The following is a 13,565-nucleotide window of genomic DNA, read 5'->3' as shown; positions in this document are numbered from 1 at the left end:
TATATGTATTGTGAAATATCTCCATCTCGAATTTGAATAAATAATTATAAATATCTCATTCGACTCAGGATTCTACGATTACGCGTTGTCCGAACTGGGCTATCAGTAGGAACACATAACATAACATAAGTTCACGACTGTATCCCAATTGGGGTAGTCAAGATGAACTAAGTACCCACACCTCACCGAGCTTTCGATAGGTGGTGGGCCGTATCGCCGTCTATAATGGTCGAGCCAACTGTGTTAGTGAAAACTGCACTTAAGATAAATTAATAACTCATTGGTGCAAGTCTGATCGGGGTTTGAACCGGCCGGCGCTCCTCATTTGAGAAGCAAGCCGATGAACCACAGGACCACAAAGGCCATCAGTAATAAAATGGAATAAAAGGAATGATTTTTTTTACTTTTAATTATTTACTTTATTTCTACTTTCTTTCTATTTTCTTTTTTTTCTTATACTTTATTTTTTTATAGTAATCCTGACACCAGTGTTGATGGGGTTGGTAATTCATTTTTTTTACGTGACTTATTGTAAATTTGCCGCAGATGGCGTTAATTACTTGGCCGGACAAATAGGGAGCGCTGAAGGCTCTCACCCGGTGTTGGCAATTCACCTCACAACCCACACGATAGAAGTTTACTTTATTCTTATTTTCAAAACTATAATCTTGGTCCCAACTCTTCAAAATCAAACAAATAGTTTCCTTTGAAACAGTTGTTTTTCAAACGTCTATTTTTGTCTCGACAATAAGGAGCGATCCAATGAAAAAGTTATAATAGAGGTAGTAATGACCGGTGGCGCACGCACCGCGACCTATTTTTAATCATTTTTGGAAGACGAGTGAAGGGTTAAGGCTATATAGTATGGAGACGGACACTTTACTCCACATAACAATAAGTCCACCTTTTGTACCTAGTTTTTGTTTAGGATAGTTAAATATTTAATCCTGCTCGTAATCCCTACTGCTTTTGACATAACGGCGGCAATGATCCAGCAGGGCTAACATCTGCAATACAGGTTGTGAGAAGCTGCAGTAGTCTTAGGCGGATGACACGTTCTTTATGTAAAAATTTACGATTCAAAGTGTAACTATGTTACCAACTGAATAAAGATATTTTTGAATTTGAATTTTGAATTTAACAACGTGATTTTTTTTTATTTTACCATTCGATTCAATAAATTTTGTCGAAATCGATAAGTACGTAAAAGTTTTGAAAGGGTTGTTTAAGATTACTACCTAAAGTTTACGTATATTCCATATAATTTAAGCCAGTCGATTATCCATCCCGTTCCTTTTCGGTGGATAAGAAACACAAACTTAAAATAAAATTAAGAGTTGTCTGTTCAAATCAGCATTTTTAAATCTCACAAAACGCACAATCACAAAATAGGGATTTAGAACTAGAATTGCTTCATTGTTGACTTCCCAAGGAAGAGCTTGTGGCAGTAAGAAAGTGAAATGAGTAATAAAAATAATTTCAAGTGTTCATAAAACTATGACTGTAGTCGGCTGTGTCATAAAATACAAATATTACTTACAGTGAGTACTGGGATAAGTAAACTGTGGACTGGAGTGTTGTTTGTTTGTTGTTTTTACGTCTATTTCCCGGTGGGGTAGACAGAGACGAAGGAATGCCACTTATTACGATCCTACTTACGATACGGCCAATCTACAATAAGTCACGTCAAAAAAGGAGCACTGATTGACCTGGCCTTCTTTAAATCATCTTGTTCAATATGAAATTATTTAATAATCACTTATTGATTCACGCATTTTACATAATATAATGTTGTAGTTATCGGGTCTACGTTTTATTATTTAATATTAAATTAAACGGTTATTCACTTTTGGTGCCACAGTCCCATATTTATACAAAGGTATTACAATTATAATAATAACTAGCTGCTACTCGCGACTTCGTTCGCGTGAAACCTTACTATGAAAACTATAAAAGTTGTATACTAACTTTGCTACCCTTTTACGCCATTTTAGTAATTGAATTTCCTAAAATGTTATTTTAGTGGGCACCTACAAAAATAAATTTACTTATCGTGTGCGTTGTGAGGTTGAATACCAGCCTCATTAACCAAAAAAAATAAATAACAAAAAAAAAATAGCAGTAAAAAATAATTTAGAAAAGTGTTCTTCCATAGTGCATTTAAGTATCAGTCTAGTCAATATATCGGTAAGTATGTATTCCTCGTACAGTATGCCTCTCCATACTACTGAAGCCACTGCCGTAAAACAATATTGATGGTCGTATTCCGTGACAAGTGAACGATATTCCGGCCCCGTGCGAACAAAGCGGCTCTTCTGTTTGTTCGTGTGATCGATAACCTTTTTCTATGGGGTGGATTTCGGTTATTTATAAAATTTAAGTTACCTAACTTATGACAAAAATGTTTTTTTTTTAATAAAAAAAAATCCGAAAACTGTCAAGATTTGTTAATGTTCTACAATTGGCTACGTTTGAAAATATTTGTTTTCTACGAAATAATTACGTAGATACATATGTTTAATTGAAATTCTTAGACATCATGATTAGCGTCATACATGAAGAAATGTATTTTAACCGACTTCGAAAAGAAGGAGGTTCTCAATTCATCGGGATATTTTTTTTGTATGTTCTCTGATTACTCGGTCCAATTGCCTGGACCTAATTGGAAAAATCTTTTTTATTCTTACTATTTATTATTAACCTCAAAAATGTCTTTACTTACAAACGAAAAAAAAATTTTTTTTTTCAAATAGTAATTAATTTAACCACCGCTTTTTTACAACGAAAACTAACAAAAACTAAGCTTTCTTACTGAATTCATATTGATTTCCTTTCATTCCAACAGGGAATGAATTATTAAACGGTATCCAATAATTTGTGTCGCCTTAATGAATTAAGTGAACTCTGTCAAACAACTAATATAGGGTGGTTGGTACGGAAAATATTTGAAGTAAAATTGAAGTTCTTGTAATTTATAAAGTATTTATTTTGTCATTAGTATCTTGAGGGAACTAATTTACTTACTTATCACTGCTTATGTCTCTGCTCAAATTACTCCTGTAAAGAAAAAAAAGTGTAGTTAATGCGTGTAGTATCAGTATGAAAATTTCGTAATAGCTATATGTTACTAGGACACAAGTTGCGTCACTCTGATGCTGTGGTTTACCCGCTTGCTTCTCAAATGAGGAGCGTTGGTTCAAACCCCGACACCGGACTTGCACCAAAGAATCATTAATTTATCTGAAGTGTATTTTTCACTGACACGGTTTCCTCGACCATTATAGACGGCGATACAGCTCACCACCTATATTATATCTTTATTTCTTCTTTTATATCTATCCATAATATATTTAAAACAATAATAATACTAACATTAAAATAATAATATAATAAACTCTGCCATAATTTTATTATTTTAACCTTATTCTTCATTCATACGACCCGCCTTTTAGCACCGCAAACAGCACAATAAATTATTATTTTTTTTATCTTGAACCTCTTCACAAATAAAAAGATGTAATACAACACTAGACAATACGGTTTTATCTTTGAATCAGTTGCACTCACTCAGAAAAAAAACAATTGAAACACGTTTGACCCCCGTATGCAAATTTGAGTTTGACGACTCACCTTACGGATTCCATAGCAGGGGATCTAATAATGATAACTTTTAGGGTCCCGTCTTTAAAATCTTATGTCTCTCATTTATGTTTTGTGTAGAAAAGGTGTGAAATACAAGTTAGATTAAAATAAAATAAAATAAAAATTCTACATAATTATTTTTGTCCCACAATCTTAACTTTTATCCCTGGATCCCTGGTGAGTGTTCTACGAAATTCCATTTTATTTGTATAAGTAGTTATGTTTGTTGACTGTGTGATTTTCATTCAAGTATTTAATACCTACAGGTAAATACTTTCCAAATGTTCCTAAGTATGTCAATTTTATAGCTTCGAAGAAAGTATATTATGTACGCCAAAATTTAACAAAATTTTTTTTTAAATAATTGTCATTCTATCTATTTCGTTATAGCTAAACCTGGAGATAATTTAGCCACGTTGCGTACGGAACCTGAGATATGAAATCGCTACTTTCTCTTGACCCACAATCTACTACCGCTTTATAGATTTTTTTAAAACAATCGAAGCAAACCGGTTGGGTATTTTAAGAGAATTGTTAAATAGCGACCCCTGTAGTGTTCTATGGGAACTCGCGACTTCTGAAGACAGACTCGTGAGATAAAAATACTTGGTTTAATTGAACATACTTCTGAATTAAAGCCGTGGAGTTTTTGTATAGTGAGATATATTTTATTGACGCGACATAGATGCTAGTGTTTGTCTAATCGGAAATAAGGTAATTTTCTTTTAGGTTTTTTTATAGCACAACGAAAATATTACAAAATCAGAACTACGTTTAAAATATAGATAGGTACGAGAGACAATTTAACAAAGAAGTAGAGCAGTAATTCGGGTTTATTTCACCACTAACTTCTTCTTCTGTTCTCGTATGGGTTGATGAGGTCAGTGAACGACCTTATCAACTCTGGTGTCAGGGTTACTACTAAGCCGCCAAAGGCTGACAGAGCTTCATAGCTCAGGTAGCGAATTAGCGAATATACCATATGATAAAGTATAAATTTCATGAAAAATTTGTTTATATTTGTTACTGTGGTGTCCCTTTATAATAAACGTTTCTTTCTTTCTTTCTTTCTTTCAAAAAGAAAAAAAAAACACTTATTTTAATAGTCATAATCTAGGAAAATAAAATAGAAACACTCACATTAATTATTATTAATTTAATTCAGTCAATTAAGGCCCATAAAATACATACCTTAACCTAAGAATACAAACAATACTAAAATTCAAATGTAACAATTAAACTATTTACTTAATAAGGGAAATTATTAACACAATCCATCCATTCTGTGCGTACTTCAGAAAGAAATCCATACGCGAGTTTATGTACTCGTATGTAAGTATGTATGTATGCGTGTATGAAGGAAGTTCCATAGCAATTCAAAAGCACATGTGTAGTGCAGTGCGTATAAAATATACGTCAATATGGCACGAGCGGATATTATGTAAGTTAATTCAAAACTGTAACAATGAACAGTTAAGCAGCTGTCGCGGCGGGCTGTTCTACAGTGGTCGCTGGTTCGAGTCCAGTGGGTTTCGTTAGGAATGTAATTTAAGTTTATAATAGAGCTGATACCGTTACACACCATCTTATTTAGTTTTATTTTCACCAATTTAAGAGCCACGCTCTTGTCGGTGTGGTGAAGGAATGCTAGAAGGAAAGAGAGCAAGGGGAAGACCAAGAAGAGTTTACATGGAACAGATTAAAGAAAAGGTTAACGTCGTGTCTTATAGGAAAGTCAAGGAATTGGCCTTTGATAGACTGGAATTTTAAGTTATACTTGTCATTTTCTTATCCGCCGAAAAGGGACGGGTAATTATGGAACACACGTCAATTTTAGGCAGACATTTAAACAACGCTCTCAAAATTTTACATTCCACCCGATAGAATTAAGTTTGTCAACTTAACTAACACGTGCACGTCAAACGCGTTGCATATCAGAGAGATACCTATTTCATTCACAAGGGTTATTCATTCTACACTTATGCAGTTCAAAATTAACAGCTGTCTAATAACCGCTAATTTATAGGTACAGTAATGTGCCGTCCCCGTAAATGTTCCCAAAGTGTCCTGGGACATTGGCCGCTTTTTTTTTCAAATTGTTCTTTCTTGTACTCTGGTCTTATCTGCCTAAAGGTTAAGTAATATATCTCTACCCGCTATTATTATACTTGTACAAAATTTTCCTGTACCCAAAGGTTGCCTGGAAGAAATTGCTGCATGAGCAATAAGGCCGCCTGTTGTGCTTTTCTGTATATGCTGTCCTTATCTCTGTATTTTGTGTCCATTGTGCTCAATAAAGTATTTTATCTACCTATCTATCTCTATTTACTTATATTTTGCGCCATTTTACTGTCAGAAAGATACCGACCCCGCCGGCGTGGTCGACGACTTCCCTCAATCAGCGCTTATCGCAATCGACCCACTAAGAGTCGATTAATTCATTCAAATATTTTTCCTCTAAGACGACGCCCTGAGCCGAGGTTCGCGCCCAACTGGGCACCCTTAGGCCTGATGTCTTAAAACGTTGTACCGGGTGAGAGTCTTCAGCGCTCCCCATTTGTTCGGCCAAGTAGTTAATGCCACCTGCGGCAAGTCTACAATAAGTCACGTAAAAAAAATACTGTCGGAAATATTCCCACTTTGGGAACAGAACATCACTGGACAGGTATAACTTAAAATAAATATAGGAGTTGTCTGCAGAAATCAGGACCAATTTTGACCTAAAATATTAGCTATCTTAGTTTAGTCACCAGCATCTGCAAATTTATCACAAGTGTCATTGTATTATACTAAATACGTTATTATAATTTGTAGAATAAATAAATAATCAACTTACAATAAAATATGTTGTGAAGTATCAAAATATTCCGAATGAAGAAAAATATTAACACGACGAATAAGGGCGCTATTGTAAAAGTGATTCAATTTTATTTCCATTACCGTAGCTCTGTTTACTACTATACTCGTATTAACATCACGATTGTAAGTGTTTATATTGTTGTATATTATAATAGGGTAGTTTCCAACTAGTCAAATCAGATACTTTTTGCTAAACGTCATAACACGAAATTGCTATGGAATTTGTATGAAAAAGCAATATTTGACGTCAAAAATGTCACACGTATTACATTTTTCTATCGTAAATAACTTAAATAGAAAAAAGACAACGTTTTACACACTTTTAGATCTGTCTTTATTTAGTAATAAGAATTTCATAATTTGTTTGACCTAGGAAACTATCCAATTATATTACTTCTCAAAACGCCGCACAAACTGCTACCACTGTGGCAGGGTCCCTTAAAACTGAGGGTCAATCGGCCAGGCACCACTCATTGTTTCGATCTGATATTATTATTGACTCTGTCTGCCCCGTTGCGGAAGGGGTACTAATAATAAGTTCGGACTCCGTTGTCATTTTCACATTTTTAACTACATCACACCTCGGACGCTTTATACAAAACACCATATGTAAGTAATTGAGTGACAGATTACCAAGCTAACATAACATAACATAAGCTCACGATATACCAATGGGGAAGTCAGAAGTACGTCCATTGCAAGATGAACTAAGTCCCCACACCTCACCGAGCTTTTTGTTAAACCAACGTCATAGGTGCTGAGATAGATAGATAGATAGATAAAATCCCCGCATCCGCCGCATCGCCGTCTAAAATGGTCGAAGCAACGTGTTAGTGAAACTTGCACTAAAGAAGTAATAACTCATCAATTGTGAAACATAATTACTAAATACTTCTTTGATAAGTTTGACCTTGCCACACACTTAACTAAATAGATACTTTTAACGTAATAATCATCGTATTATTTTTAATTTTATTTTTTATATAATAATTAACCGTCACTTCAAATTAAAAACGTATACGCTTCATCACGTCACTAATTTAAGAAGCACGCTATTGTCGGTGTAGCATTTTCCATGCTACTTTTAGGGAAAAATAGGGCAGTGGTTTCCCTCTAAACCACTATCTCTCTCCCTCTCTAGTGGTTCCTCTATATAATATAAGCTTAAGTATTTTAAAAAGCTTTTAAGTAGCTATTTCAATCACTATAAAACATCATTCAGATATAGTTATGACTTCTATGGTGACTAGCGCAGTCAATTGGCAATTATGTTCAGTTCGGCACACCTTCGAGTCTACCTTTCCACGGCTCATCAGGCTTCACACGTACCCACGTCTGATATACCGACGTCCTGAATTTGATGTACTGATTGTATATATATGTGAAAAGTTGACAACCTAATTATTAGTAATATTCATAGATATTTATATTGTATTCTTCCTGTTTTGGTTTTTAACAGGTAACTTTTATAAAAAAGTACGCAATGAGAGTAGAAGTTTTATAAATTATTATTACGTACTCAGCGGTGAAGGAAAACATCGCGACGAAACCCATATTTCCGATAAATACGTTTCAAATGTATATGATCTAACCTGTATTAGGCTGATTTTCCCTTCGCGGGTTTAAAAGTCAGACAACTGGACCTGTCAAATCTTCAGTTTAGGTAAGCGGGCCCTGTGAAAAACGGGATAACGCTAGGGAGATGACTTGATTTTGGAGAATATATTTTTTTAATACTTTGTACACTATAGTAACATACAATATATCAAGGCTTTATACACAAAAAGTTAAAGAATTGGCTTTTGATAGACAAAAGTGGAGAATGCTACATCGACAACAGCGTGGCTCTTAAATAAGAAAAAAATGGCAAGAAAATATGTGCCCCACATATGGGACATGCATGGGGAGTTTTAAGTTTATTGCCTCATATTTGGTTCATGCACAATGAACGTTTTTAAAAAACCTAGGTCCGGGTCACATCTCACACGACATAATATTACACTATTTTATATAATACACATACATAAACTCACGCCTATTCCCACCGGGGTAAGAAGATACTTTAGAATTCCATTTGCTCCACATTGATCAATCGTTTCATACACGCACGCCGGTTCAGAGTAGATCGTACTAAACCTTTTCTAAGGACATCTCCAATTTGGTCGATGTAAGTTCTTCTTGGTTTTCTAGTATATAATACTTATTGTAAAATTAAAATAAATACTTACGCCCACAATTTATTATTCCAAAAATTACAAATCATATCGCCATTTATATGACTAAAGTTTACATTTACTCATAATAAGAACCTCAACATAGAAATAAACCCATCTTAGAAGCGAACCTTAAATCGGAAAGTACGTTTATGATAATGAACCCTATTTTAATTCCACCCTTTTGCAACACGCATAGACTTCAACCTTCACTTTGATACGAACCTTCTTAGATACGAACAAAAGTTGTGTATTATTTTTCTAGTTGTCAGTTCATATTGTGGCAATATTTATGTTATCAAAGTCTTTAGAGATTTCCTTGTAATTTAATACAAACATACAAATAACTAGCAGACAAAGTGTGTAGTTGATATCACTTGTTTTAAAGGTTTTTTTTTGCCAATAGGTTCGCTTAATATTTCATGGGACTTAAACACAGTTGGTTCTCACTTCCGTAAACTGTTTTACTACGTAAATAATGCTGTAAGCTCCCCGAATAAAATAAAATTAAAATTACTTAGTGATTGTACTTATCAGAGATCACTGGTATGAATTTATAGTTTCTGAGTGTCACCTTACTTCTCCAACGGAGAGCTCCTTTATGATCCCCGGTACCGGACTTGACAAATTAAAATTAAACCGTAATCCTCATTAAATGTCAAATATGATAGTGCGACATAGTATAATATTATTTATTATTCTTTTTTTGTTATGTTGGTATCATTATATGTTTATTGCACCAGCCCGTGCTCCAATGAATAATCTTCTTTCACCCTAAGGTTGCCTGGCAGAAATTGCTGTTTAGCAATAAGGCCGCCTATTGTGCTTATGTTTTATTCGTATGTTTATGTCCTTTATATATGTTGTTGTGCAATAAAGTATTATTGATTGATTGATTGATTGATTGACAGGGTTCTAAAGTGGGTACGTGATATTGCTCATAACTGTACTTAGATTTAGTGTGAACAATGTACCTCTGACAATACTAATTGGGTATATATTCGTGAACTTATGTGTATATTTCAAATCAAATCAAATCAAATCAAAAATCATGTATATTTGTTATATGTTTGTTAAATTCTCGAAAGCATAATAATTATTCTGCTACTCTGTCCATGAATGTTTTTTTTTCCTTGTCTTCCCCACTACACTATAGTTCTACAATAGTGTACACTACCGCCCTCTACATGCGTGCTCACTCACCATGAAAAAGAATAGTCACTCCCAGGTATTAGACCACGCCTGTACATTACAAATGCGCACTAACTATACTAGTTGATAGTTTAGGTATACTAATTAGCTTTATGTAGGTATTGTAAGTTACCTTAGGCGCTGAGTAGGTCATTCACAATTTTAAATGTTATATTTTATTCTTTTAATAAAAGTTTTTTAACTCTAAATCAGCAGTTACTTTTGCGTATACATATATAAGAAAGTTAATATTAAAAACCTAATTATACATAATAATAAATCTGCGGCAAATTCCGGCCAAAATACAAATCACGTAAAAAAAATATTAGTAAATTATTATAATTATTTTTAGTTATTTTATATAAAGGAATATACCTAATTATGCAGTTGTTTTTTGGAGACGTTTTTTTATTGTGAAGTGATAATGATGTTAAGAATTACTTAGATACTTAGGTAAATGTATGATTTTCATCGTGTATAATAGGCCAATCCCAAATAATTGTGTTTAATACTTATTACAGAATTTCACCTTTAATAATATTTTTAATGTCAGTCAATTTTCAAATATAACATTCTGAAGAAGCGTTACGATTCGCGGAACTCAAAACAGAGTAGGGGTCTTCCATATAGCACAGTCTGATAAATGATGACAATTTTGAAAAATGTGCTATTATTCAGTCTAGTCATAAGGCATATTATGGTAGATATATTTTCTTTGTTTCTTTAAGTGTAGATTATGTTCGCAAATTTAAAAGAAAATGTATTTTTTTAACTGAGTTTAGTATTTCGTAGCACCTTACGCCATCTATCGTGGGGTAGCGATACGAATGTTGCTCAAAAGAACTCGTCTAAAGGGGTGAATGAAACCATTGTATGCTTAGACAAGAACCACTGTTTATTTAGGTCAAGAAATACAAAAGAAATACAAATTTCAACTTGTAGCAGTTAGCGTAGCCTTTTCAAGTACCTAAAACAAAAAAAGGATTTTGTAGGTATTTTTCACCATAGAACAACCTGAAAATATACATAAAATAAAAAGTTTCCTAAGGACCAATAGGAAAGCAGGCGGAAGTCGTAAAAAAGTTTCACATTTTTATAAGTATAGATGAACCAGGAAAAACGCGAACCGCATTAAAAGACCGTTGGCTAAAACCCCATAGGCTAAGCCCCGCCTGAACAAAAAAAAATACAATAGTAAAAGAGGCGTAACGAAAAGAAATCCTCGAAAAATTTCGCGAGACAGACATATGCCTAACCCGTAAGTGCGAGCGAGAGCGGTGCCATTAAGAAAAAATCACAAAGAAGCCCATTCTTTTTCATTTCCTCCCTCACTAATAGCGGCTTAGAAAAAATCGTCTAGCCGTCCCGCTCTAGCGCGTAAGGGTGGGATGGAAATAGGGTCGGGTGAGCGAGAGGGGCGAGTTGTCCTTCGCCCTTTTAATAGTTCTTATTTCGGCCGTGGTCCGAGCGGTCCGTCATGTGATTTTGGGAAATCGCGTCCGAGTGTCCGGCGCGGCGCGGGGCGCGCGGGGACGGGCGCCACACGGCGGCGGCCGCTCGAGCGCCGCGCCGTCTTTTCCTTGACCGGACGCATTTTTCCGCGGAAAAAACGCGGGGCGCGTGCGCCCAGCCACGGTGGGGATGTTCTTAGCGGCGTCTAAGGCGGCGGGGGCGGCGCCGCGTCTTGCTAGTTGGAGCGGCGTCTTCGCCTGGCGCGCGCGTCCGCCCCACCCCGCAAGAAAGCGTCGCGACGCTCAAGTTTTCCACCAAGAAGTTAGTCGTCGCCCGCCCGCGTCTCAAGAAGGTCCGCTTCCGCTTTTCCGGGGGTGACTTTAAATTTTCCGCGATTTTCTTCTAGTCTTAAAATAAAATTACAAAAAAAAATATTTTCGCCGCCGTAACTTTACTTCGAATTTCCCGCGTATACAAAAGTAAATCCCGTGTTTTCGCGAGCGAACATTGAAAGCGACTGTTTGTTTGCAGATCCGCGGTACCGTCGAAGACATCGGAACTAAGAAAACAAAGTGCAATAAAATAAAAATATAAAACAAAACCGCGAGTAATCGCATGACTTCGTTGTGACGATACGCTTGAAGCTGGAATTAATGTTGAAATACTTCAATGAGAATATATCCCTAGCGCTGCAGGAGAGGTACAGAGACCTCCATGAGTACCGGAAGACGGAGGTAGAGGAGGGGTCACCGAGGGAGGCGAAAGTACCGAAAATAGCTGAGGAAGGTGAGCCGGTCGGCGGCGAGGGCGCGTTCGAGCCGAGCGCCGCGCCGCCGTTCCCGCGGCTGCTGGACCCGCCGAAGGAGGAAGACAACTTTGTCTCCACCTGGCTCCACAACTCCTTCAAGATGACTGCAGCGGAGGGTAACACTGAAGCCTCGCCGGGGGGCAGCGCGCTGGACCTACGCGCGGCGCCGCTGTCTCTGCACATTCCGGCTCTCCAACAAGCGGCTGAGGCCCAAAGACAGTTTAAGATGGAAGACTTCTGGAACCGCACCAGGCCAGGGACTCCGAGTCAGGAGCAGCTCCCTGATGGCCATAACCAGCCGGGGCCCGCGCCGCCGACCCCGCAGCCGCCTGCCACTCCTGACCACAACAAGATTATGACGGAAAAGCTGGTCAACGAAATCCAGGTTAGTGACTTTTTCTAGTGAATTTTTTATTTTGACCGTTTCTTCCGTATTAGAATTATAAAACGTGTTTTTGGTGACAATTTCGAAGTAAATAAACAATAATATTACACTCCGAAAATATTCTAAAATCAAATTAGTTACAAAGTTATAGTGAGAAATAATTACATAAAAGAAAAAGAAGTATTTTAACGCATTTAAATAAATTTTTTCTACTCCTCTACTTTAATCTGGCATTTAAATAACCAAAAAGTCTAATATAAGTACATACATAATTAAACTCTTTGAAAAAGTGTACGCTCTATGGCCTATAAAAGCATTGTTTACAAAGTGTAACTGTACTATAATGTCGCCAAAAAAGCATTGTTGTTGTTTTTTTTTTTTTTGACCTGGAAACTGGCACCTTTACTTTGTTTGGTGCCATAGATATACTATAAAAAAAAAGTATACATTTGCCGCCATTTTCCCGCGCGTTGGAAAATAAATTGGAAAATATTTGTGTTTCGTTTCAAAACACTAAAAAGTATAAAATAAAAAGGAAAAATGACGTCGTCGTAGAAAAAGTATTGTATGCAACGTTGTATAACTAGGTCAAAAAATGCTCGTGGCGTCTCTTATTGCGATGTTCGCCAAGGCTCACATCGCAACTCACGCCACTCGCATTTTTTGACCCTTCTTATACAACTGTTGCATAAAATACTATAAACGAATGAAAATAATCAGCTGTTGTGAAAACATGTCGCGGTCCGACGGCAGAACAGTGGAGCTTTCTTGTCTAATATTTGCCGCGACATTGCATTGATTTTGACTTTTCAAATTAAAATAAGACAATGTTATTTAAAAGTGAAAATTGCTAAAGTAACGTTATAATAAAATAAATAATAAATCATACCATGAAATTAATGGGAACTCAAAAAGTTTCACTGCACTTCGAAAACTGAACTTCAAAAAAATTACGAAAAATTAAAATCTGTAAATATTTGTCTAGAGATAATCTTTGGTAACCTTCGGAATCCTT

At 35.9% G+C, this 13,565-nt stretch overlaps 1 protein-coding gene across 10 annotated transcripts in view; it reads left to right on the top strand.

The window, feature by feature from the left end:
- LOC126377836 (zinc finger protein 628-like) overlaps positions 1 to 13,565 on the top strand; it is a 126,425-nt gene that overhangs the window by 33,839 nt on the left and 79,021 nt on the right. For 9 of the 10 annotated variants that reach the window (XM_050025799.1, XM_050025798.1, XM_050025797.1 and 6 more), the window contains exon 2: positions 11,889 to 12,550. In XM_050025799.1, the coding sequence (XP_049881756.1) occupies positions 12,011 to 12,550 (540 nt within the window). In that variant the 5' untranslated portion in view covers positions 11,889 to 12,010. Of the gene's footprint in view, positions 1 to 11,549; positions 11,710 to 11,888; positions 12,551 to 13,565 lie in introns of those variants that run through there. The other variant, XM_050025791.1, reaches the window with a different exon arrangement.

Source organism: Pectinophora gossypiella, chromosome 24, assembly GCF_024362695.1.
Source record: "Pectinophora gossypiella chromosome 24, ilPecGoss1.1, whole genome shotgun sequence".
Lineage (NCBI taxonomy): Eukaryota > Metazoa > Arthropoda > Insecta > Lepidoptera > Gelechiidae > Pectinophora > Pectinophora gossypiella.
Note: the sequence above shows the minus strand (reverse complement) of the source record. Positions and strands in the feature narration are given on the sequence as shown.